The sequence below is a fragment of the Haliotis asinina genome, chromosome 9 (assembly GCF_037392515.1).
Source record: "Haliotis asinina isolate JCU_RB_2024 chromosome 9, JCU_Hal_asi_v2, whole genome shotgun sequence".
Lineage (NCBI taxonomy): Eukaryota > Metazoa > Mollusca > Gastropoda > Lepetellida > Haliotidae > Haliotis > Haliotis asinina.
The window spans coordinates 43371222-43398832 of record NC_090288.1 but is presented as its reverse complement, the minus strand read 5'-3'; the positions used below and the strand labels follow the sequence as shown (position 1 = coordinate 43398832).

General features: G+C 41.2%; 2 protein-coding genes across 2 annotated transcripts; both read left to right on the top strand.

Annotated features, from left to right (window-relative positions):
- The first annotated feature begins 600 nt into the window (after window positions 1-600).
- Window positions 601-9278, top strand: LOC137295656 (protein SSUH2 homolog). The gene is made up of 9 exons (XM_067827123.1): window positions 601-688; window positions 1143-1212; window positions 2798-2930; window positions 4075-4263; window positions 5320-5498; window positions 6024-6116; window positions 7455-7557; window positions 8682-8786; window positions 9132-9278. The coding sequence occupies exons 1-9, from the start codon at window positions 601-603 to the stop codon at window positions 9276-9278; spliced, it is 1107 nt and encodes a 368-aa protein (XP_067683224.1).
- Window positions 9279-17007: 7729 nt separating this feature from the next.
- On the top strand, window positions 17008-27414 carry LOC137297260 (protein SSUH2 homolog). The gene is made up of 10 exons (XM_067829274.1): window positions 17008-17062; window positions 18305-18466; window positions 19515-19581; window positions 19770-19899; window positions 20846-21031; window positions 21619-21788; window positions 22577-22669; window positions 23317-23419; window positions 24186-24290; window positions 26605-27414. The coding sequence occupies exons 1-10, from the start codon at window positions 17008-17010 to the stop codon at window positions 26749-26751; spliced, it is 1218 nt and encodes a 405-aa protein (XP_067685375.1). The 3' UTR covers window positions 26752-27414.
- Window positions 27415-27611: the final 197 nt, after the last annotated feature.

The following is a 27611-nucleotide window of genomic DNA, read 5'->3' as shown; positions in this document are numbered from 1 at the left end:
AAGCTGTGATGAAAGCACTCTCCTACCAAAAGTTCCATGCGGAATTTTTAAAAAGTTATGACGAAAATAGACTTGTTCACTTTTTTCCCCCAAACATGGAAAATATGAAACATCCCCGAGGCCTCTCGATCTTTATTTCATAAGAAGGGAATATGCTACAATAATGCCAAATTTCATGCTTGTAACACAAAGGGCACAATTCACTGAAAAAAAACAGCACATATCCGCTGGGCTATCAGATAATTCATCCGTCGACGTACAGTGCTGTGACGTCTGCGTGCTGCAGGTATCAGAGCTCGACGTACCCTGCGTGGGAACCTGAAACATCGCCATAGGTTACAGTGGGCAAGGACTTTACCTTGCTGCCTGGTACAAAATTGGCAGCGAGTGCTTTCAACAGTCGAAAGTCGATTCACAATGTTCCACAATGATTGTATGCTTTGTTTTGAGTTTATCGATCATTGCTATGGGTGTTCACTTTCTTTTGCCCACTAGTTTATACGATAAGTATCTGTGGCATAGTCCAATCGTTCTGAACCCCTTCTAGACACGTGTATTTATTCCTCTCTGTGCGTCAGAGTGTGCAATCTGTGGGCGGAGATGGCATCGTCTTCAGTTCTACAACGCAAGCCACGACACCCCATGGTACCAGAGATTCCTGGGTACAGTCATGGGATATTTAACATCCGTAAGTGTTTACAGAGTCTTTACGCGTTTATGCAGTACTGTAGTAGATGAAGGGATGTATCTTTTTGTGTGCTAGTAGAACAGCCAAGTAATCAACAAGCGCGTGTTTTGAAATTTCATTTTTACACATACTACTCTCCCACCTGGCTGTTCTACCAGCGAATGGTCTCCCCTCGTAGAAAACAGTGAAAAGTAACAACAAAATAATTATCTTTTTTAAATCATCTTTTTTATCCGGGTGTCCAAAATTATGACACAGATGAGTTGGTCTGTCAGTTTCATGTGTCTGCAAATTTCAGCTTTGCAATTTCTGTATTAGATTTTGTGTCAGTTAGCAATTTATCGGACTCAAATGAAATCAAGCTGACTAAGTTCATGCTGAGAAACAAGGTTTTAAACATGTAGACTCTGGGTTATAAAATTCACATGTTGTTTGTTCTTCCCATTTCACACAGCTGTTGTTCATAAACACTCACCGTGTGAGATCCCAGGAGCGAGAAAAATCCCGGAATTGTCCATAAAAGGGTAGGTAGGAAATACTTTTAAGTCTCGAGACTTGCCTTTTGATTGTTTTAACTTTGTACTGACAACAAGTTATCGCGATGATTTAACAGTTTATACTCATTATTCAGCAAAATGTGTTTGATTTATCTGAAGTATATTTACCTAGACATAGTTTATTGAATGTGAACGACGCACTGAATTATTCTCGCAATGTTTTTCTTATTCAAAACTTGCATGTATGTATGTATGTTTGTTTGTTTGTTTGTTTTTAATGACTTATCATTAGTAATTTAGTGCCCGTTGGGCACCGTATTCTCATGTCAACATGTAACGCCTCTCGCAGCAGTAGTATAGCTATATGGCGGCGGTCTGTAAACAATCGAGACAATGCAGTGATCAACAACACGAGCACCAGTCTACACAATTAGGATACGATGACATGTGTCAACCAAACCACCGAGTCAGTCAACCTGATCCCATTAATCGCCTCTCACAAGGAGTAAATGTTGTTGAAGGCCAAATCTTCATGAGTACAAAGTGTAAGGTTAAAACGGGAGTGTTTGTATCACATTTAGGCAGTGACTCCTGCGAATGCTTTGTTCCAAAAGGCCAAGAGGCATCGTGTCAGAAAATTGTACTGAAAGATCAGGATCGACATATTCTTTTATACGCCCTAACAGCCATGTTAAGGAATCGGATGATCATTTACATTGTTTGAGTAGTAAACTGACCAGCAAAAGAAAGTATACAGGTGTAGTTATTGCTACAGTCCCAGCTATGCGTTTAACTAGTAACATTATTGACGAGCATCGATTATATACAACGCAACCAGCATATTTCATTTGTACGTGTTTTGCACCAAGTTTCGCAAAATTGTGATTATTGTCCCAATGTTCATACAAAGGATATAAAACTTGTTTGTCTTGAAGACTGAACAATCACTTGACAAAAATCTCACAGGAAAATTTAAATACTGCCGTCGGCGCAACGAGGAACGGGCCGCCACAGGAATATCACAAATGAGTACTTCCAACAGCCATGTTTCAAGGGCATTGGGTTGCACAAGACAAACCATGATTTGGTTAGTTTTAAACCATGATTTAACCGTTTTAATATGATAGTCCAGACATGTGATTGACCCAGAAGTGGACGTCCCAGAGTCACAACACTCCAAGAGGGTTGCTATCCGTGGGCTAACCTTCGTAACTGGATGTTGACGGTGACGTCATCAGCTGCCACATCATTGGGTCGTCGCGTGAGCCGATTCACAGTGCACATGGGCCAACCGACCGCTACGTGGAATGGCCTTGACCTCCCAGCATCATACGTAGCGTCTGCAGCTGTCATCACTACGTCGCTGTTTGATGTTACAATATCAGCTGGCTGATAAAACACTTGTACTGCAGTGTGCTTCAACATACATTTTCCATTTCACCAAACGGTTTTGTTATGTTTATGTTATTGAAAGAAACAGAACCTGTGTACTTTCTTTTGCTCGTCAGTGTATATTATGTTTGCCTGGTGTGTACGGCCTCTCGTCCGCTGCCTTCTACTGAAAGCTGCCGAGGGCATGTATTTGGGATTTTGAGATTTCCTCTTTCTTCAGCCTTCCCAGTCTGTTTACTGAGAGAGACTGTCGTGACGCCATCATCAACTACGTCAACAGCACCTGCTGTTTCGGTATGGAGCCGGCCAGAGAGATGGACATAACTGCCCTGTACCCTAAGCATGTACACTACGTAAGCATTGCACAGTACCACTGAAGGCCACTGTAAACCCAAAGTCACTGTAATCTGATTGGTTGAAAAACATGATCAAATGATATTTGATTCCCGGAAAATGCTGCGTATTGTAATCTGATTGGTTGAAAAACATGATCAAATGATATTTGATTCCAGGAAAATGCTGCGTATTGACACGTAGAAATATCGCAAACAATTGTTATGATGTATCATCAACAGTGGTGACGTCATTTAAATCATATTGTGACGTAAAGTCAGAATGACGTCACATATGAGCAGCTCCAGATGCTACCATGGGAACCAGCTGAAACGGCCAGCTGATGGCACTTCACCTCTGTACTCATACTCGATGTAAACGAGTGCAGACAGACGCTTTTTGGGTTACAATTTCGATAAACATCATGTGTTGGCCAACGCCGACGGTTCCAAATGTATTCCCGTGCTTCACATACTCAATAACACCCGGAAATTGGCCAACACGCGCACGTGATGTTTATTTCCTATTTCTAAGAGTTACTGGGGCGGCGGGGCAGCCTAGTGGTTAAAGCGTTCGCTCGTCACGCCGAAGACCAGGGTTCGATTCCCCACATGGGCACAATGTTTGAGGCCCATTTTCTGGTGTCCCCCGCCGTGATATTGCTGGAATATTGCTAAAAGCGGCGTAAAACCAAACTCACTCACTCACTCTAAGAGTTACTGGGTATGTTTGTTTCACATTGATGTTAATATACTTTAGCCCAGGGCCTGATTAGGGCTTCTGGTTACCTCTTTTGTACAATGTGTGAAGCCCATTTCTGGTCAGATCTTTGAATTGCATTTAGAAGTGGAATGCATAAGAAAGGCAAGATTTATTGATGTCACCTTCCCATACCATTCACCTGATGAAAGAACAAGCATACGCCCCCAAACGTCGTGTAATTCTTAATAAAGACGTTGACATCCATAAATCTTGCCTTTCTTACCCATTTCTGGAGCCCCCCGCTGTGATTTTGCTGGAATATTGCTAAATTCGGTGTAAAACCAAACTCACTCTCCCTTTTGAACATGGACGCCTCTCTGAGTATTCGTGGCATTTTGTCACATTCCCTTGCTTCGAAAGATGGTTTAGGTGTTAGTCGTGAAATTGTGTAATTCTCTTCAGTACAGTCTTACCACTTTCGGGGAGACTAGATCGACTTGCCTGCGGTTTGTGCCCCACAAGGACAGACGGCCTGTGGACGGGACGACCCAGGGGGAACCCCCCTCCCCATGGGACATTCCCTGTAGCCCCAAATATCTGAACACAAGGCATGAGCTGAGGAATGTGGTACCACATACCACTCGAGTACAGGTGAGCTACAGCAGAATAAACTATCTGATATATAACACGGTGATGACTAGGCACGCTTGTCTGTGGTCTTCAGACAGATCGATCGATGTCGTGTCAGGTATCCTTATGGTTAATAGGTTCACTCGTCACGCTGAAGACCCAGGTTTGATTCCCCACATGGGTGCAATGTGTGAAGCCCATTTCTGTTGTCCCCCGCCGTGATATTGTCGGAATATTACTAAAAGCGACTTAAAATCATACTTGCTTACTCAGAAAACTGTTCATTCTCCATCCTGTTATTGCTGACATGTGACCAATTTTGCTTAAAATCCATGAATGAATGAATGAATGAAACGTTTATCAGAAATGAAAGACTGAATGAGTGACTTTTACCGGTTATAAATGAATCAATGGCGTAATTACGTTTATACACACGCCCTTGTATGGCTGTCGTACTCGTAGTTAGGAATGTGATTTCTGCAGCTGTTTTCTTATGATTACATGGGGAAACGATTTCTGTTTTATTTGCCTATTTCGCTAGCGGTGCAGGGGTAGCCGTATGGTTAAGGCACACCTCGTCAAGCGGACGGCCCGGTTTTGAGTCCCCACATGAGTGCAATAGCATGTGCATTTCTACCGCGCATCTGTTCACACAGCTGGTATGCGCTTCACAGACAAGGTGATTGTAAGAGATTGTCTCTAAAAGAGACAAGTCTAAAGAGCTTATTTCTGGTGTCCCACCCGGTGATGTTGGAATATGCACCGCAAATTTGTTGCACAATCGTCTTAAAAAAATTCATTAATTGCATGAATGTAACGTATTTAATGTCATAAGCCTTGTCAGAGTGCTTGTTTGTCTCCTAGCGGTTCTTTACAGTTTAGTCAACGGACTCGATGTATAGTGTAGCTGCTCGATCCTTGTTTTCACAACACACACGTTCATATTTGCATCCTTTGTTATAAATCTTAGTTGTTTCCGGTCAGTGGTACTCAATTTATAATTCATGTAAGTGTCGTGAGTGTGTTTACGGGATCGTGTCGGGGTCTCCCGTAAACTGGCAGTGTCTGTGTTTACAGGCGTGTGACTTGTGTGCTGCAAGGGGGTCCGTGCCGTGCTCTGTGTGTGAGGGGTCGGGCTATAGACGTTGCGTGAGCTGCGGAGGACTCGGGGTGTCCGTAAAGGAAGTGGAATATGGCGAGGAGGAGGAGGTGGCTGAGACAGCGTGCGAGTCGTGTGGGAGCAAGTGTATACTGAGGTAGGCAGGGGTGATGACGTGAGTCACACAAAATACTAGCATCTGCCGTGGTGTCTGCCTGGTCTCTCCTGGTCTAATCAATCTAGGTCAAAGCGACTCCAAACGAAACACCGTTAGTCTGCGTCGTTCTCTGGAATAAATTATCGGTGTGAGGAATGGATTAGAATAGAACGGGTCGTGAACACCCGTGATGAGTTACGTTTCTTCGGGGTTTTTTTAACCATGAAAGGACTGTGTTGGAGAACGTTTTTCGTAGCTGTTCAGATCTGCATCAAACTTAAATCTCCCATTTCCAGCACACATTACGTTCCCATCCATGCACATGTTACGTTCCCGTCCAAGCACATGTTGAGCTTCCGTCCAAGCACACGTCAAGTTTCCGTCCTTGTAAGTTCCTATTAAAGTACACGTTAACTTCCAACTGAAGTAGGTAACAAGTTCCCAAGTACGTACATTCATCCCCAGAGTCCACCTGACTGTGTGTCAGCTGGATGTGTGTGAAAGGTAACTCGTTCACTGTTACAGATGCAGGGTGTGTTACGGGAGTGGTCAGGAAACGTGCCGCACCTGCAAGGGTCACAGAGCGGTCAGAACCTTCGTCGAACTACGAGTCAATTAGTGAGTTGCACGATTTAGCTTCTATATATATATCAGGCCCAGATGCACAGGGTGATGTTAGTCTGAACTGCCCTTTCAGAACGATGACACATCGATGGAGAAGCAAGTGACACGACAAAATATATATATTTAACGCTAAATATCAACTATATTTTGTGTGTCAAAATGATTTGTCAGCTTTCACAGTTAGCTCGAAAATGATTATCTACATCAGAGGAATACATTACTTCATCCCTTCACGACAGGCTTTCATTTTTTTGGATATACATGTATATCAGTTTGATTTCCCTCCCATAGGATTTAAATATAATAAAAGGCATAGCGTCATTACTAAAGGTCATTGCATAACTATATTGACAAAGGTCATTTCTTGAAAGGCCATGGCGTGAAAGGTCTTCGAAATCACTATAATATAGATTATTGAATAATGATATGACTGAGGGTCATTTCATTAGGATGTTACGAAAGGTTTTTGTATGAAGAAGTTACGAAAGGTCATAATGTAGAAAAGTAACAACTGGTTACTTTATGAAGAACTTATGGAAGATCATTATATAACGTTGTTGCAGTAGGTCCGTTCATGAGCAAGCAACGAAATGTTTTAGTACAAAGACATTGCTAAGGGCCATTGCTTAAGATACTTTCATACGTATGCAACGAAATGTCTTAGTACGAAGACACTGCTAAAGGTCATTGCCTAAGGTACTTTCATGAGTATGCAACGAAATGTCTTAGTGCGAAGTCATTGGTAAGGGTCATTGCCTAAGGTACTTTCATGAGTATGCAACGAAATGTCTTAGTATGAAGACATTGCTAAAGGTCATTGCTGAAGGTACTTTCATACGTATGCAACGAAATGTCTTAGTATGAAGACATTGCTAAAGGTCATTGCTGAAAGTACTTCCATGAGTATGCAACGAAATGTCTTAGTACGAAGACATTGCTAAAGGTGATTACTTTCATACTGTAGCATGTACCGGTTTGTCTAAAATAAACCGTGCGCATAGTAAATCAGAATTATATATTGCACACTCAACACAGTGACCAGTTAACTAAACTGAACAGATATACATGTGCTGCGTTTAGAGACGTCCGCTGTTTCCGTATTGGCCCGTGTAAGACGTTTGTGCATGTTCATCTCAATAAAATGTTGATCTAGGATGCTTGACTGACATTTGAGCGTTCCCCACAAAATATTTAAACGGGTATGAAACGCATATGCTGTCACGTCGTGTGGGGAATATCTCGGCGTCAGTTTGTGAGAAAGGGCCATTATGTTGGGAGCTCCGGGTTGGGGTAGCGGAGATTTATAGAATGACAAGTTGTGTTATATTGCAGTCGGTGCGAGCGTGACTCCTTCATGGAAAACCCCACCCCGATCTCTGATGACGACATATACCTGATGGAAGGCTCTGAAGTCTTCGTCCAAGACGACTTCCCGGTAAGCCGAAGCATAATTCGGGAGGAAAGAACGAGAAGTAACAGTGCACGTGGGGGTGTACAGGTTTGACGCCACGTTTAACAGTGTTGCTGAATAATACGTCAACCAGAAGCAGTTTTCACACCATTAACTTATATAGGAAATAGGGTTGCGCAACAGAGAGAAAATTACCAGTCTTCTTTTACGTTAGCAACGAACTTCCCTCGCTCCGGTTCGCAAAAATATATATATTTCATGACAAAATAACATATCGCCAACCGTAAAGGTACACACCAATTTCCTCACTGTGTTACACTCTCATATTTCCAACCCCATGTTTAATAATAAGTACTCACGTGGAATATGTTTCATTCGACATTTTAAGTGCCCCTCGTGGTTTGTCAGATCGTTCTTCGCCTCACATTTCCACTGCCAGTTTCTGATTCAAATATTTTTCGACCCAAAGCGAGGGAAGTACATCGTCACTTTGCTCGCATATAAGAAGACTGGTCATTTCCTTTCTGTTGCTCAACCCCATTCGGGCTTCAGTTTGACCTGACTGTCCGTCTGTATAATATTGACTGTCCATGTCTGTGTACATCTGACAGGGATAGAATGAAAATATCAAACTGTTAGTTGCAATAACATTTTGGAAACAAGGAAATCGTCCGAATATTGTACAGCTGGAGAGTGCCGATCGACCAAAAACCTCTATAGAAAAGGTACCCGTGAAGATCCGGGTTAGAATTGGTCTTCAGCAACCCTTGGTATTCTTAAGTGGTTGCTTACTGGATCGGGTGGTCAGAGATTTGTTGACAGACACATGTCATCGTATTCCAGAAGGTCGATGCTCAGAGTTGATCACTGGATTGTCTGGTCCAGACACGATTATTTACAGACCACTGCCATGTAGCTGGAATAATGTTGAGTATGGCGTATAACAACAAACCTACAAAGGCAGAAACAGAGCCAAACGCTACGGCAATCGTAACTCCCTGACCTTCAACATCGGCTCACAATGGTCGTTGCACAAAGATTAGTTTGCGCAAAGCACGTTTACTTGGAGTCGAAATGCGTTTCTGCCACTTCTCGGACAGTGTGTTGGTGGTTATGTGTGGATGTAATGATAATTGTATGTGTTGCAGGTCATCCCAATCACGTCGTACTCCGTGGAGTCGATGAACAATGCGTCAATGTCGCTGATTAACAAACACAACAGCGCCTTTCTTGGCGGGAAAATACTCAAACAGGTGGGTATCATGTCAAAATATCACTCGGATCTTTCTACAGGCCCGTTTATTTACAGTCTAGCATTATACAAATAGATTTCGTGGTGCGTTGCTGGGTCTTTTACGACCACCCTCGTGATCTGATGACGTACTGTTATTTGTTTGTGACGTCATGAACAATGCGTGTAGTTTTCTCAGTAGCGACACACTGTGGTTAAAACTAACCAACGCTAAGAAACGCAACCCTGGCTTTTGTCATGTTTTAAATAGAAGACATAAACATGAAGGTTCACTTTTATGAGATTCTATTTTTTCCAAACTTGCGTTTCTTTTGCTGTTCAGTATACATTCAGTTTATGTTTTCAGGTCCAGAGCATGTGGGTAATACCTGTGACGGAAGTCCACTACAGGTGGCGGGAACTGCCGTACCGGTTGTGGGTGTACGGAAACTCCCGCGGCGTGTACGCCCCCGACTACCCACAGCAGTGCTGCATGGGGTGCAAGTTGATGTAGTGGCCCAGTTAGGGGCGTAGGGGAATGTTCATTAACGGGGTATTCAGTCGCGAATATTGCTTGAGTGCTCATAGTTATACGCTTGAGTGACTGAACATAAACGTCAATCTTGATGCATTGCCAGCATTTTGTTAATAAAAGTTGTTATTTAATGGTTTTCGTTGCGTGTGTTTGATCTAAACTTATAATCATGGATTCAATGTTAACACTTTCTCCTGGTTGTATCACATTATTTTACTGTCCACTGTCCAGTAATGTGGAATATCACTTATCTTGTATTAAAACTGGGTGTGTCACATGGTATGACTGAAATATCTTTACCAATGCTATATGAGCCGCCAATCTGCAAATGTTTAGGTGACACAGAATAAATGTTGATCTCTGTCAATGGTCTACTTCTGGATTGCAGAAATTCTGTCACCTTTCTGAATGTTTTTCTTGGCTTTTTGAACAAAAGAGTTCACTTGGTGCTCGTCGCTGACTCTCTGTTACTCCGTTCAGAGCTGTCACAGTTATTCATCTTACCTTATTTATAAATGTCATTTTCTGATTGGCTGAACGCTCTTCTATCATTTTCAGTCACCACTGGAAATGCCGAACTGAGGGAATTCATTTGGTACTTTTTGTTAGTAATTCTTTATCTCGAACAACTCAGTCACGTGTGATGTACGGAAATTACCGATGTTTTGCGAATGTAAACAGATGGAAGGAAGATCACTCTAAATTTGGGATTTTTTTCCTATCGGTCCCTTTAATTATTTGCCCAACTCTGGTACCCCTTATTATGATCTGATAGTGTGCATCAAACAATTTAAAATTAACAATGAGGTATTCGGGGCCCATGGGTTCATTTCCCCCTCGAGACCAGTAAACAATAAAAAATTCAGCATGTCAACCACAAAACAATACCTAAGATATGGAATGTTGTAACTCCGATCAGAAAAATCCATCACATGGCTACAGTAGCTATATATTCAAAGGTATCCACGACCAGTCATATGCCACTGGACAGAAGGCTCGCTCCAAATCTCCCGCTAAGTGCAAGCAAATCTAGAGCAAATGTGTATGCTTCCCATGGAACCCAAATTTCACGGAGTGCATTATAGCGGGGCGGTTGAACTGTGCTTTTAATTGTGTAATATATAATTTTGCACAATTATCAATGACATTACAGCATTATACAAGTCAATAGCTTGCCATCATGTCTTTTCTGAACGTCCAAGTTGCCTTCAGTACTGCCGTGTTTTAAATTATTTCAGGAAAGTACTAAATACTGAAATTTAGATATTTATACTTCACGTTGCTCGGGACGATCGCATCATGTGAAAATAAGAACCGTAAGAAAAGAGCACGTAGGTCTACGAGGCAGCACGTAGACACAGGGGAAGTAAAGTGTCGTCCATGTCCACACAGATTGAGGAAAACTGATGTCCATAATAGTACCGTCCAAAGTCGTCTGGCAAGACATCAGGGCCTTGATTTTCGAAGAAGATATTCGTGAATTAATGTGAATGTACGACACTTACGACTTTCTTAGCCCTAAGAGAGCTTTGAAAACCTAGTCTCAGTGTGATAAACCTTACCGAAGACTTGCATTGGGGAGTGGGGAATTCAGACAATCCATCACTTCCAACAGAAAGAGGCTGCGACATGTGATAGTGTGTCATCCGATCACACGTCCCTTCCTCACAGATTGGAACAGGGACGTCTGGTGTGGCGCAAACTCCATGAACTGCAACTCGAGGAAATAGCGAAGGGTCCACTGGTCTCATTAAAGTCGCTTTCATGTAGGCGTTGCCCACGGTCGTTGTCACACATAGATACGACACCAGGAGCTGAATCGATTGGTATTGGGTTGCGTTGCATGTGAGTGCCAGTTGGATTTCATTACAGTACCGCGCAAACACAAAGGTCAACGTTTTCTACAGGAAGTACTTGTTACGGCCATTGTGTCACGTTTTGCTTTACTTACAAATCGTCAGATAGTCGTGGATGACATCTAGAGAATAGAGAATACTTCCATCGAGACATCATCATGGCCTGCAAGGAGCCCCGATATAAACCCAAATCAACATATTTCGTACTATATTAAACGCCAAATTAAAGCTGGACCATAACCTGTTAAAAGAGGAGAATTGAGGCATACTCTGTATCGGGAATGGCAGAGAAATCAGATGCAAAAATAGAGAGTGAGTTTCGTTTTTCGCTGCTTTCAGCGTTATCATAGCAATATGACGATGTAGGACAAACAAATGGGGGAATCAAACAACTGTCTTCGTCGTGAAGAACGAACGCTTTACTCACCTTGTCTGTAAATACGAGGAGGAGACTGGCAGATGGTACATCTGATTCCGTGGTTGTTCATACAATCAGAACAGGCATTGTTTCAAAACATTGCGACAATCAGATTTGTTGGGTAGTCTTTCCAGTTGTGTTGATGTTCACGTTTCTGTGTATTTTTCTCAGATTGCAGTTGAAATCAGAATAAAATGTGTTGCAAAGTTGGTTTTCAAAGCATATGCACTGACATTATGTTTTCGCACGCATCTTGAAAAACTGGGTTATTGCATGATTAATGTCCATGGATATATTTCATTATGACCTTGAGCATGACGTCCAAATTCATATGGTAGCTTGTCATCTGTGGTATAACTGCCACGGGGCCTTGTGCATGAAGTTCAAATTCAATACGAGGCTTGTAAGCAAAGAAGATTATTGTGTCACCATGAGATTTCAATTTAAATACTAAAATATTTCATGAGCATAAAATAAGTACATTATCATCAACTTTCTGGAAACCAAAACCTCATAACTTATTTATGGTGAAATGGTACATAAAGGAAACCTATAGAAAATATTTTAGCTTGCATTTATAAAATTAGGCAAAATTGTCACTACATTACAGTAATGCATTTTTTAAAATATTAAACAGTAAAAGTTACGTGTGCAAGGGAGCGCACCCCACTTTTGTCCTGAAAGTTTATTTAACGACCAGTGAAATCAGTGAAAATGAAGTGTGCACCCCTCCTACTTCAGGACTGTGCGCACACCATTTTTTAATTGCCCCCCTACTGTTATATAGTGATTGTTGTCCAACGGCACGACTCTTTCATTGAATTAGGAGGGAATATTGCAACAGTTCTTTCCCCCTCAATAGTCACATATTAAAGACACAGTGTGATTAAATCTCGTAGACTCCATGTAGCTGTGCAACCCCTTAACGCTGACATATACAACCACTTGCACCCTATAACGATCATATCGGATTACTCGACACTAATCGTGTGCACACGGCGGATATAAGCTACTGTTTTGGTAGCCAGGGGAAACAAAGATGGAAGCAAAATAGAAACAGGCTGGTCAACAGTTGTGTCCACCATGGCGGTCAGTGAGTATCTAGCAATATATAGGCAAGACTGTTTCCACAGTTTCACGTCGACATTCTGGTTGAATTATGATGCGTAGATATGACTCTGTATTGCACATGACAATTCTCGCCCACGTCACATTGCGCGTGGGCTTTAAAGCTGTCCTTTAACATAATGATGAACCTGTACTATTGTCGTTGAAGTAAACAAACAAGAAACGTACTGTAATGCATGTACTTACGCAAGATGTATGTACGCACTGAGAATTGTTCATGTGAAATCCAGTGAGACATGGCTGTCAGTATCACTAGCATGGCATACCAAAGAGCTGACTTGTACATTATTAATACTGAAGACAGGAGCGATGTCGAGAACAGTGTTGATTAGTAGTTGGTGCATGTGAGAAGAGGCTGGGTAGGTCCTTGTAAGAGCGGAAGCATGTTAATATCACACGGATAAGGCGTATGTAGTTATCACTTGGAAGGGTGCTTGTAATTATCTTTGTGAAGGGGATATGTTATTATCATTGGGAGGACTTACTGTTAATATCACTGGAAAAAGTATATGTTATTATCAATTTGAAGGGTATATGTTATTACCATTGAAAAAGGTATATGTTATTATCATTGGGAAGGGTGAATGTTATTACCATTGGAAAAAGTATATGTTACTATCAATTTCAAGGGTGCATGTTATTACCATTGAAAAAAGTATATGTTATTATCATTTGGAAGAGTGAATGATAATATGATATGGTAAATGGGTATGTTACTACATACCATCAAACGAGAAAGGGTACATGTTATGATTATAGGAGAAGGGGGTGGGGATTATATGATATATGTTATCAAAAGGGAGAAGAGGTATGTTAACATCATGGGGGAAAAGATGTGCGCTATCATGATAAGGGAAACGATATTATCATTGGAGAAACTGGGTATGTTATCATAAGGAAAGGAATATACTATTACCACAGAGGAGAGGTGATGTATTGTTATCGTAGGGAAGAGGGTGTATGTTATTATCATAGGTGGAAGGGGTATAGGGGAAGTTTATACCGTATGGGAATTGGGGTATGTGGTGTGTGTGTGTGTGTGTGTGTGTGTGTGTGTGAGAGAGAGAGAGAGAGAGAGAGAGAGAGAGAGAGAGAGAGAGAGAGTATCTGGGGAGTGTGAGTATGGGGGAAGTGTGTAGGGGGGAGGGGTGGGGGTGGCTGCTAATATCACATAGAAAAGGGGTATGCTATTGTCATAAAGGAAAGAGTGTGGGGGTGTGAGGGGAGAGGTAATAATACCATAGGGAAAAAGGGTCATGCTATTGTCAGAAGGAAGCAGGGGATGGTACTATCATACGGAGTTCGGTATCACTTGTTATTATCACTTGGAAAAGGGGACTGCTTTTATCGTAGCTTCAACAACTGTCATCATAATATCAGGATATTTACAAACTTTGGAGTGTAAAAGAATTCTTGACAGGTTAAAGAGTTCCATGAATTTTCGAATATCCGGTTGATTCCTACATTTTTAACACGGGATAGACAATTTCCCAGCATGTTTAACCCATGTGCGCGTAAAAAGTTCATGGATTTTATCACCAAAATCGATCATTTCACATAATTTACAAAAACACAATCATTACAGGAGTGTTATTCCAACTTGTTTTGCTAATATCACATGTGCCTGATTATCTCTTGTTATCACATGCGTATTTGTTTGCGGTTGTCACCGGCATGTACGTGTCTATTATGTTCAGAAGTACTTGGGTCACATATTCCTGGGCATATGCTATTATTGGTGATTCTTAAGTGGTGTATAGTGACACAGTTATACACGGGTGTACGGGACTGTGAACCAAGTTGTTAAGTTGTATCGATTCCCTCACAAAAAAGTGCTATGTAACGTGAAAGGATCAAGTATTTTAACCCCAGAACGAGCCTCATTTTCCGATATAGCATGGGATTGCTTCATTATTCATAGTTATGTGATTCAAATATACCGCATAAAACAAATTATGCAGAACAGTGATTTAATAGCTTATAACCTTCATTCAATTTTAAAAAGAAATATAATTAGAAATCTAATACAGATAAATTTCACAAGAGTTTTAAAAGAAAACAATACCCTTAAATTTTATATACTGAGAAGAAAATATACTGCATTTTAGCAGAATATATCCAATGTTTGATTTTCATTTGAAAATATCGATAGTTACCTATGTTGTATGAAAATAATCCCTATTCTGTACCTGGTCAGCACAAGTACTTCACTCTCTATTTGTTTTAAAAGGAAAACTTCAAATCTTAAAAGTTCAGATCTTCTGGTTTCTTATTCCTCAATCGCTGCTTTGTAACCATGACAGCTTGTGTTAAAAAATCAATAAATGTGTAGCTGCGACAGCAATGAGTTTTGTAGGTCAACTTAAACAATACTCTTTTTTGAAAATTCAGTTATGTGTAGAAAAACAAACTTCATATGCATTTGTGCACGTATATCTTATAGCTACGCCATCACTTTACAACGTTAAGACGCATAAATACATAAAATAAAACAGTTCTTGGGTTCAGTATCCAATTTCTCAAAACAAACTTAAGTCTGAGTTTTGACTTAAGTTCACGTTTTTGCTCAAATTTGGAACATGCATTTTCCAGAATGGACGGAAATCGGTATCAAACTCAAACTTAATAGACAATCTGAGTTTTGTGGACAGATTTCTTTAGTGGTTTGAACATTTTTATTTAAAAATGTAGCTGAGTTAAAAATTCGGCTGATACAAATTGTGAAACTCAGTTTGAGATTTGAGTGAAAATTTAAGTTTGTTTCGAGAAATCGTGGTCAGATTTTCACTAGACCTGCGTCAGACGTTTGTCTTTCAGCAGCACTTTGCTAAATCGAAAAATCAAACTTCTATTTTTCCTGCAAGTGTTTTGGAAGCTTTACATGACATACATCATCGTTTGTACATCTGCAAACATACCATGACATAAGTGTTTGAAAACATAACGTAAAACGTTTCCTCCTCATACGACTATGAGTATTCACAGATAGGACATGGACGTTCCTGTGTTTGTGAACAACACAGACTGCTACATTGTTTATAGCACCAGTATCATACACGTCAAATTATTATATCGCAATATGTTTGACGTCACTTGAATGACGTCATGATCGAATTTATGACGTCGTCTGTCATTGAAACTATGAAGTGATTCCTGTTCGGGTAAGCCTCTGATATTTATTGCTATTTACAGGTATCTCAGTTCAATATTGCTATTTACAGGTATCTCAGTTCAAAAGAGCCTTGATTCGCGTGTATAAGGGAATTAGTATATTTGGTATACATTCTGATTATAGTACTTATTGATTCAGCAAACTGAAAATGCCAATATTCCACTTGTTTCTTTTCCCCTTAGTGTAAAACAACATCATAGTTGCGTCCGTGTCTCCTCCTCAACCCTTACAAATTGTGTGTGGTAATAGAGACTAGGTCTGTAATAGAAAGAGTCTATCATATCGCTTATTATGTTGAAATGTATTTTAAAGTGAATTTGAGATATCTGCAAATATCGATTAAATAACAGCATGGCTTGTCATTCCTCTTTCTAAAGTCAGATGCACCCGGAAGGTATTTGCTCTATTTGCAAAATCCACTCACACTAGTATTGGCGTAAATCGGGCACGGCAGATATTTAAATTCATGGGGTCGAATCCCATATTTGCATCGATTATGTTGCATGAGTGGTCAGTGCCACACCCGTGCTAGCTGGTATCACCAACGCGATGTACGTCTTGTTTCACAAGGCTATTTTAGCGCTACGACTGTCTCTCCTAAACAGTAACGCAGACCTAATGAAACAGTCCCCTGTTCATCGATTGCTCCTTGACTACCGCCTCTGTGCTGTTCGTCAAGCACTCCGAACCTTGTCTTGTCTAAGACCTCAAGCAGGCCCAGCTACCTATGCAGAACAAGGTTGAAAGCGGCGTTCAGCAATAGGAAACACAAACAAACATGTTGGTCTCTAGCCTCAAGCTGATTCATAACATAACTTAAAGAGAATTCACTTGTGTCCATTAACCCGTGAAGATGAGGGTAATAACTGATCTTCTGCAAACCATGCTTGTCGTAAGAGGCGACTAACGGGATCAGGTGGTCAAGCTCGCTGACTTGGTTGACACATGTCATCGTATCCAAATTACGTGTATCGATGCTCATGGTGTTGGTCACTGGATTGTCTGGCCCAGACTAGATTGTTAGCACACCGCCATCATACAGCTGTAATTGTGCTGAGTGCGGCATAAAACAACAACCAACAAACCGTTAACCAACTCACAGTATCTTCCTTAGAGAAATTTGTTTGGTGATCGATGTTTGTATTTTCAGACTATGGACATCCGGGGATGCCGGGGGCTCCCCCACAACGTAAGTAGCTCGTTATCAGTTTTATTATGTCCATAAATTATAAATATCTCCCCGACACTACCATCTACAAGATGGATGCAGATTTAGCAAATGTTCCCTCAGGCACAGGCAAACTGTAGCGCAAATGGCATTGCGTAGCGTAGAGAAAATGACCAGTCTTCATATACGCGAGCGAAGCGAGCAAAGACTGGTATTTTTCATGTCAAAATAAAATATCGCCACCATCAAAGGTACACTCCAATACGCAGCAAAACCTAGTGAGGAAATTGGAGTGTACCTTTGATGGCGGCGATATTTTATTTTGACATGAAAAATATTTTTTGAACCGAAGCGAGGGAAGTGCGTTGCCAACCTTTGCTCGCTTCGCTCGCATATATGCATACTGGTCATATTCTCTACGCTGCGTAACCCCACTTGCGCTACAGTTTGCCTGTGGCTTTACGGTGACCAGTTAAAAAGTATTTGACGGAAACCCTTTTTCTTTCTTCATTAAACATTTAGTGATAACCCATGTGTCGGAATAACGTCAGCGGAGGTACTAAAGTAACGGATATGGCCACATAACGTCTGGGACAAATTTTGGAAGACATGTAGCAATCCTTCCTCTAACTGCTTCATACAGGTTCAACAAGACTTTCATACAAACTACATACAGTCAGGGACCACTGTCTCGTTCGGTTGATGTTTATGGGACCAAGAACATGGTACATGACCTTTCTCCATGAAAACGCCATTACAGAAATTGATTGTATCTCACCTACAGAATGTCTTCTGACTTTATCGTACAATATTACAAATGACATTACAAATGACAATGAGTGATGATAATTTATAACTACAAAGCAGCAGGCCTATCCATTTCCACTCTTCTACAATGACTATATTTCTACTTTTATAAACCTACACTTACACTACACTACCATCGTTAGTTCTGAATGCTAAAATGCTAACTTCGCAGTGTATGTAATTTTGGAAAGTTATATGGTCACGAAACAACGAAAGATAACTTTTTATGTGTGGCCCAAAACATTGTCCACATGTTCTTTAAGTGTGGATTTGTTATATCTTTTTTAAGAATTAACTATGACTTAATCATGACCTGTAGTTTCTATTATGGGGTGAAAACAAAAATATTTTGCATCTGAAAGTGACTTTTTTGTTTGGAAGCTAAACTGTTTGTTAGGTCGAGTAAACCTATGTGTGGCCCTCCCATCACCAGCTGGGTTATGCATGTGTTTACAGAGTGGACAGCAGGGACGGGCGGCGCCCCACCCCCCGACTGGAGACAGGGAACCCAGATACCAGTTGACAACGAGGCAGCCGCTCCCCCGTCGTTTGGGCCACCGTCCATGCAGGGGATGCCGACATTCCAGGGATATGAGAATGTTGGGGGCTTCAACCAGAGTGAGTGCACTCTATCACTGGAATTTGGATAAATCAGTGCGACTGAATTCCCATTTATTTTTGGAACATTTTCAGTATAAATACAGTTATAAGATAATAAGAATAATTGGTAATCTTTCAGAGATACGCCTAGAGTGGAATGTTATCTTATCATAGATTACTTAGTGTATGTTAATATAGGCTGTTTGTGACGTCATCTTTGAGTCTTTGACAAAAGTGGTAATGTGCTAAAATAGTTGTTGAAACAATATTCCTTTTTTTCTGTCGTTGTCAGTGGATATTCTGATACACAAACAGAAAAGTAATTTCATTCTTTGTCCATGAACCTGACGATGCTTTGTATTTCGCCTCCTCCACAGTAAACGTTAGGTTCCAGTCAATCCACTCCTCTTGTGGAGATTTATCGGACCGTATACCCTTGAGATTATCGAACATGGGTATTTTGGAAATCAAGAAATATTTAACAATAACCATCATTCTCACGTGGCTCTGAAATATTAACTCACACGTACCGTTTATGAACAGAGTGATAGACGGAGTGTATCGCATGTGAAAAGATTCCGCGTATGTGCAGGTGAAGTGAGTGATTTGAACACTTTCGACAGTGCCTGTCAATTGTTATAGTGGGGATTTTTTTTGGCTCGTGTGTTACTCTCCCATTTCTTTTGTGAAACTTTTCAGTTAAATATTGGGTGCTGCATGGCTCAAACATTAGATTTTAACTGACTCGCTGTTAAATAGTACATGCAAGTTATTTTGCTTCATACATACTGTTCGCGTAATCGTTTTGCACAAGACGTTTTAGCTGTGAGTTGACATTATTAATTATTACTAGACTAGTTATTTTAGACTTTGTTAGTTATAACTAGACAATATTCGTTATAACAAGACAGTTTTTGGGTTTGACCTCATTATTAGTTATAACAATATTTATTTGTTATTTGGTATGACCACGTTAGTAGCTATAACAAGACATTGTTATTTATAACTAGACATTATTTCTTTTAACAAGTGTCTACTATTAGTTTTTCATTTAATGTTTTTACAGTGGCTCCTCTCCCCCCACCACCTCCTCCTCCACCCCCACCTGAGCCACCCCAGATGGATTTTGGAAAGTAAGTATGAAGAGTATTGCTAAATTTGATGAATAAATTATGCGTTATAGTTAAATCGACATATTAGACCTAAGGTTCAACGAAACGTTGAAACATCATTTGATTTGAAGATATTCTATTCAAACAACAAAGTCATGCCGTCAAGAATGGTCGATCCCCTAGACATAACGGTTTTATTCTTCCTGCAGCCTGACTTCCATGGACGAGGGGGCGTGTCGTGACGCTATGATCCAGTTCGTCAGTGAGAACTGCTGCTTTGGTTCAGGTCCAGCCAAAGAAATGAAAATAACCAACATAGCCCCAGGTCACGCTTTGCATGTAGGTATAATTCAATGTGATTCAACATCAAAAGTTTGTTAGTTTATTCTTTAACGCCGCACACCGAAGGTCCGGGTTCGATCCCCCACGTTGGTACAATGTGTGAAGGCCATTTCAGGTGTCCCACGCCGTGATATTTCCTAAAAAGTGACTTCATTCATTTACTCTAAAACGGATCTTCTCTGGACAGTTTCCCTTAGACTAACTCCTAAGTTAAATACACATTTACAACGAACGGAACACAAGTGTGCAGGTCATGACTTTGTGGTATAACCCAGACCTAAGAAGGTCATAATATTCAGAATGTATAATATATCCACGACCAGTTATTCTAATCTAAAGCATTCTGCCTAAAGAGAGTCCAGAAGCAGAACCTGCAAACTTTTGGCTGTTTGCAATGAAAACGTCCCGATGAATTTCAATTTACACTTAAAAACAAATCGAATAAGGTGAAATTAAGATTTGGAATCCTCATAATATTACCTGTCCACTTGTACATATAGATCTCAGAATTTTATTCGAGTCAGGATAAAAGTTGTTTAACAAACGATCATAGATTCAAATCGGTATTACTGGTTTATATCACAATGACATATGCACAATATATGAAACACCGAGAAAAATTAGCGTTGGATTAAGTTCGCTGTTCCAACTACTGCACTTACCCCCTTGTAATACGAACCAATAACAGTGTCTTAAATCTATGATCGTGGTATAGATATAGATGTGTTTTCTTTACTTCACATCACCGCCATGGTGTATGGTGGTAAGATTAGTTGGTTGTTTAGCGCCGCACACGTGCAGCAGTAGTCCAGCTATATGGCTGCGATCTGAAGATAATCAAATCTGGGACAGATCTGCTTCTTACGACAAGATCTGACCTGGATCTTCGCGGGTTGGTAGTAAGATACAGTACACGTGACATGCTGTTGTGTGCATGTTGTAGTACACGCTGGAGACGTACACGGAGTTCCGGTCCACGGGGTACGTGTCGGAGCCCTACAGGGGAGGATTTGTCGACGGCCCTGAGAACGGCCTTCCTCCACCTCCCTGGGCTATACCCTGCAACGCTGACTCCCTGTTCCTTGACCAGTTGAAGCGTATTGAGGTGCCACACACAGCCACTGTTAGGGTAAGTCGGGTGGCTGGTAGGACTGGGTGTAGACGGTCTGATTCGACCACTGTATAATCTGTGGGGACCTGTTGTTATAGACATACTATTTGTGACCACTATTTAGAACCACATAGGTACAATGTGTGAAGCCCATTTTCTGGTGTCCCTCGCCGTGATATCGCTGGAATATTGCTAAAAGCGGCGTAAAACCAAACTCACTCACTCACTATTTAAAAAAAACGGTATTTTCTACAGAGAAGAAAATATATATTCACAAATATTGTCAGGACATCTGGGGAGCTAAGGGAACAATAAGTATTTGCAAATACTGATACAGTTTCTTTGTCCTGTTTCGATCGCTGCTATAAATTTTTCCTCACAACACGTTATGTTTAAAAAAATCCATGGAGGATGTCCAGTGAACGATTTTCAGACACCTTACCTGAGAGTCATGTAGAAGGTGGTGTACTATTTAAGAATGTAACACATGTACATGTGTGAACAACTTTGACTTTGAGAGGCACAAATACACGCGTTAAAATGAACCAATGAATGTTCACCCATATATCTTGCCCTTGCCATAACACTTTATATGATAATTTCAGCCGTGCCACGCGTGTGATGCTCGGGGTTACAACCGCTGCTACAGGTGTCACGGCTGGGGGAACGTCAGGTGCCGCACCTGCGGGGGTGACGGCGTGCGCATGGTGCACGTGCACGAACAAGGGATGCAACCCCAGCCTTGCTTCGCCTGTGGTGGTGACGGCCGACGAAGGTTTGTTCACGTCCAACTATGTAAGCATGATACTGACAGCCCATTCGATCCAGTTAAAGTTAGTTTTCTGGCTTTCCGTACATGCATATATCAGTTAAATGGGGCTGTATTAAACTCGTCCTGGGCCTAGATTGTTGATTCCTGTTTCTATCCCTAGCTTGACTCGATAAATTTGTGGCCGTCGACAATGCGTTCCTGTAATATTGGCCACTTAGAACAACATGCATTTCCTTATGTTTTAATGTGACATTGGCAGGACACACACACGACCTTTCTGTCGGACTATGCAGGTCTGGGCCTAAATTTTCGAAGCCCTCTTTGCGCTAAGATAGTCGTAAGTGCCATACATTAACATAGACGTACGAGTATCTTAGAGCTCAAAGAGAGCTTCGAAAATTTAGGCCCTGTTACTCGACTGTGAAACGGACAGATCAAACTCTCTGACGGACAACGTCCACATTACCGACAATTTCCCGGAACTCCCGGACATGAAGACATGCTGAATTTTTGTGTCTGACCACAAGAAGTATTTAATCTCAAAATAGATCCAGTTGACGCCCATACTTTGGCCATTACTCTGTGAACGGTTAAATCCCAGTGTAGTCACACGTAGTGAAAGTTATTTCTTAAATATGCTTCAATCGTGGATGATGAACAATATTGAACATGGGTATCAGAAAGAACGCACACGCACACGCACACGCACACGCACACGCACAAACACTAATAAATAAATATAATGTATATGAATGTGTATTGGGAATAAGATGACATGTTCTTGTTTTCAGGTGTATGACGTGTGGTGGAGACGGGCGCATCACATGTAGGACTTGTGACGGTTTCAGAAACCTCAAATGCTACGTCCAGCTCAAAGTTACCTTGTAAGTACAAATAACCATCTCTCTTTCAGTTTGTCCAACTACACTCAGACGTTCATTAACTTCTGTAAATATGTACAGTTCATGTACGTGTAGTAATAGTGTCAGGAATACGGGATAAGTAGTCAACCCAGGGCACAGGTTGGTGAATTTACTGAAATATATTTTTGACATGAAGAGAGTGAGTGGTCAGTTTGAGAAGAGAATATAGATGCGTCCTGACAGAGTCAGCTGGATGATTTGTTCAAAGCGTGGGTGTGGTTTTTCGCCGCTTTTAGCAATATTTCAGCAATATCTCTGCGAGGGACACCAAAAATCGGCTTCACACATTGTGCCGATATAAGGAATCGAACCCACAGCCCCTAATAAGGGAATTCAAATGGATATCGAATAGATGTGTCAGCACACTGTAATAACGCGATATCAAGCCTCGGGAACCTAAAACAATATCCCATGTCTAATCTTTTCCAGTCGTATTCTAGACTCTCCAAATGTCTTAGAGTAATGTCTTCATCAAACCCACCCCATTTCTAGGAACACTGTCAGTTAACAAAACACTTGCCAATTTAGTCCAGACAGACAGGTAAAGAATATAGAAGAGTGTGGTCTTCAAGAATAATCAGAGATTTGTAGAATGGGTTTTGTTTCAGTAAAAACAACAAGGACGACTACATCCTGGAGAGGACGGACATGCCTGACGAGCTAGTGAAAGATGTGAGCGGCACCGCCATCTTTGAACAGACGCTCATGCCGGTAGGTGGCTACCACTCACACTGAATACACAGAGCAAGTTTACTATTTACAGTTTACAGTTTTTACAGTTACAAAAATTTACAATTTCATGAGTACATGTGTTTCCGTATTCTGAAGTATGTTTCGTTTGTTGGTTGGTTAACGCCGCACCCAGCAATATTCCAGCAATATTCCACCAACATTCCGGCCATATTGCGGCGGCCGGTAAATAAATAGTTTGGACCAGACAATCCAGTGACACTGGGGTGTGATGACATGCGTCAACCAAGTCAGCAATATGAATTCTGCCTACCATACGAAAATCCAAAGTGCCGATGTTCAAGTAATTGAGTAACGTTTTCCGAGACATACGGAAGTAAGATCGTGCGCTTCTTACTCTGTGAAGCCAACAAATACTGAATGTCTCTAAAACTGATGACATGCACGAAAACTTTGTAAAGCAGGTGATAAAAGCTGGCCTTAGTTCTACCAATCTGCCTCGGATGATTATAACTCCAGTACTTTATCACCTTATCACTAGATCATAGCTGACAACAGAGTGACAGAAAGGACCCTGCACGTGTATTTTAAAGCAAGACTGTGAGCCACTGCACGTGCTACACCCTTAAAAGATACATTTCCTGTGCAGTTGGAACGGGTCGTTCACAGAGCACGTGGGCTGCATATGATTTTGTGGATTTTATTATTTCAGTGAAGTATAGGTCTGGTTAAAGAGTGAACAGTGTCTTATTGCTTGCATTGCTGATCGCTGCATATTTCGGTGTAGGTGTGGCCAGTCACATCCTACTTCGTCAAGGAAGTCAACGACAACTCCATCAGACTCGTGAACCAACACAAAGGGGGCTTCCCAGGAGCCAGGCAGCTTATGCAGGTAACGTCATGATGCAGCATGTAAGGAAACGCCCTTATTAACACAAATGATCATGATTCGTACCTCACTATTGCTGGTCAATCGTGGTAGGTATTATAAGTTGTTCATCGGTCACGAGGGGACCAGTGAACAACGTATTTATCTTACCGAACGCCTCAGTATTAATTTTTAACTGTTTTAAGCACGGGTATCGGATCGAATACTTCAGCGAACCCGTATGAATAAAACGATTCGAATCGTCCAACTTGCTGTATTGTCTTATTAAAATCGCCGTGGTGTAATTTCTCTTCTTAGTATACACACGGAGTAAATTTGAACGTTTGTCAAAGTTTATTTATTGGAGTGCGAGGCAAGTCTTTTCGCAGCCATCGCTAGATTTTGCAGACGACACACGCAAAAAAACTCCCAGATTTAGAGTTATCTCCCTTCCATTGACTTGAATACGAAAAATATCGGTAATTTCCGTACATCAAAAATGTTATTCGGGATAAAGAAGTACAACCACAAAGTACCGAATGAGCTGTCATTGGCAACGGGGTACAATGAAAATAATAGAAGATCGCTCAGCCAATGAGCAAGGCATGATAAAGTATTAACTGCGTCCGTCCATTCGTCTGTTCGTCCGTATGTCCGTAAGTACGGGCTGGAGTATCTTAAGAACCGTTGAATACATTCTTGTCATATATGGTACTTAAATTTATCACAGTGTGCAAAGGGCCCAACCGGGGTTGTGACATTGACCTTTCTTTAAAGGTCAAGGGGGGACGTTTTGGCTTTCAAGTGTCAGCGAGATATCCCAAGATCCTTTCACTGGATTTTCTTCATATTTAAAACCAAGCTACATCTAGGGAAGGTGGACACAGGAACGCGATATCGCACTGTAGACCATAGACCTACACGCACGTCATATATATTAATAGCTATTAATATCTATGACGTGAGTGTATATCTATGGTCTATGTTTAACCTACAGTGCGATATCGGGTTCCAGTGAAGGTGGAGGGCACAGTTGATTTTGGTGACTTTCACATTGTTTACAAGGTCGCAGTGACACTTTGAAGATTCCAGCATGATAACCTGTATGTCAGGATTGCCGGCAAGATCGGTTCTTTGGATTTTCTTCATATTTGACACAATGCATCATCTTGGGAAGGTGTAGGTTGACTGGTCATGCTCCTGTTGACATCAAACTTAATCTTAAACAATGACCTTCAATTTCCTTACTTTTAAGCTTGATTGGATAATTTTCGTCCGTGGGTCATGTCATGCACCTTAGTCATAATACTTGTTCTCCTTGTATTGTCTCATCTAAAGTCATTTCGCAAATGAACACAATTTATATGAAATAAATCAAGTTGGAATAGTTTCAGTCACTTTCGATAAATCACAAGACGCTTGACACCCAGATCATGCAAACAGTTAAATTAATTTATTGTTATTCACAATTTCAAAGTCGCATGTGTTTTCTGCCATGTTTCTTTAAGGGGTGCCGGGGTCGGAAAACTCTTAATCAGAGTGAACGAATATGACAATTCCTGTATTTTGCTGAACGGAATGCAATTATTTAAGAATCGATAGTCACACATCTGTCTATCGATAGTTTGATGCATCGTTTCAGCACGTGTCCAGTTGTATGGCAGCGGTTTGTGACCAGTTGAGTTCAGACCAGACAATCCAGTAGTTGACATCATGTGCGTTGTGGGATAGGATGACATGCAGTCAATCCAATAGCGTGCCTGACTACCCGATGTTGTTAATCCTCTTCGACGACTACCCGTGAAGATCTGAGTTAAAATCGATCTTCATTAACCCATGCTTGTCGTAACAGGCGACTAACGGGATCGGATCTTGTTAACACATGTCATCCCAGTTGCGCAGATCGATGCTGATACTGTTGATCACTGAATTGTTTGGTCCAGACTGGATTATTTACAGGCCGCCGCGATATAGCTGCGATAGTGTTGAGTGCGGCGTAAAACTAAACTCAATGAAAACCCTCCGACGACAAGCATGTTTGGGTAAACTGAACGGGCTAGGTGACGTTGAAATATTGCATGTCTTCCGAACCCCTGGAAATAGGTTTCCAGGTCCATATAACTAAAGTAAAGCGTCAAATTGCCTTACCTCTTGCTTAGCTGTAAGGGTTGCCTTATGGTAAAGGCGTTCGCTCGTTTCACCACAGACTGTACAGCAACAGTACAGTTTGTGAAGCCATTTCCTGGTGTCCACCGTGGTGGTGTTACTGCAATATTGTTACAAGCAGAGTAAAACCATACTCACTCACTGACTATTAATCCTCGCTGCCTTGTTTCAGCGACAAGTGTTGAGGGGCGTCCCTGTGACGGAGGTTCATTACACCTGGAAGGATGTGACGACCCGCTTCTGGGTGTACGGGAACGAGAGGAAGGTGTACTCACCCGACTATCCACAACAATGTTGCTGGGGGTGCAGTATTCTCTGAGTCAGCAATGCTCTGTTATCGGTGAAAGGTTGTCCCGTTAACTTGGAAAGATGTCGTCGTTTGGAAGATATCTTGGGCAAGATTGAGTTATGTCTTGCCTGGGGCATACTACATACTGAAAAAGACATACCCAGCAGATTTACATATTACCTACTGAATGGTCCATATTCATTTACTTACATTGTATGTTGTCCTTCTGGGGTTTTATGAATTAATTAGTGATGGTCATTTTCTGTGCACTGCTCACTTTGGAGGTCAAGGTTCGATTCCGCAGAGGGGAACCCATTTCTGGTTTCTCCGCGTAAAGCGGCGTAAAACTGTACTCACTAAAACTGTCTCTCACGTTGTACCATAAATCTGGTCATTGCGTCTGTTAGATAATTTTAGAAATGTGTATTGAATATACTGCTATATTCCACAAACAGTATTGCAGCACAAGTATTGCAGCATTTAACATTCGTTTTGCCAAACATTCGTGATTTTACTTATCTCCACATATCATATTTATACCCTATTTTACAATTTCAGTATTACACCCTTCTCATGGACAGGATTTTCTGTTAATGGTCACCAAAGGAATAAAATCAAATCATTCTATACAAATGCGCTGTCATCTTGTCTAATTTGAATAAACAGTGCCAGTCTGCAACGCACTTAACAGTTCTAATGTCTTGTTTTGTGTTGTTTTTTGTTTTTGTTTGTTTGGGGGTTTTTTGTTTGTGAGTGTATATTATCAAGAGAGGTATGATTCCGTAATTATAACGATTTTGTCATTTCGCCATTGCCAAGAGCGAATTAGACACGTATCACGTCAAACCGGGCCTTTATCTTGTTTTAACACAAAGGTGTGTGTACTTGCA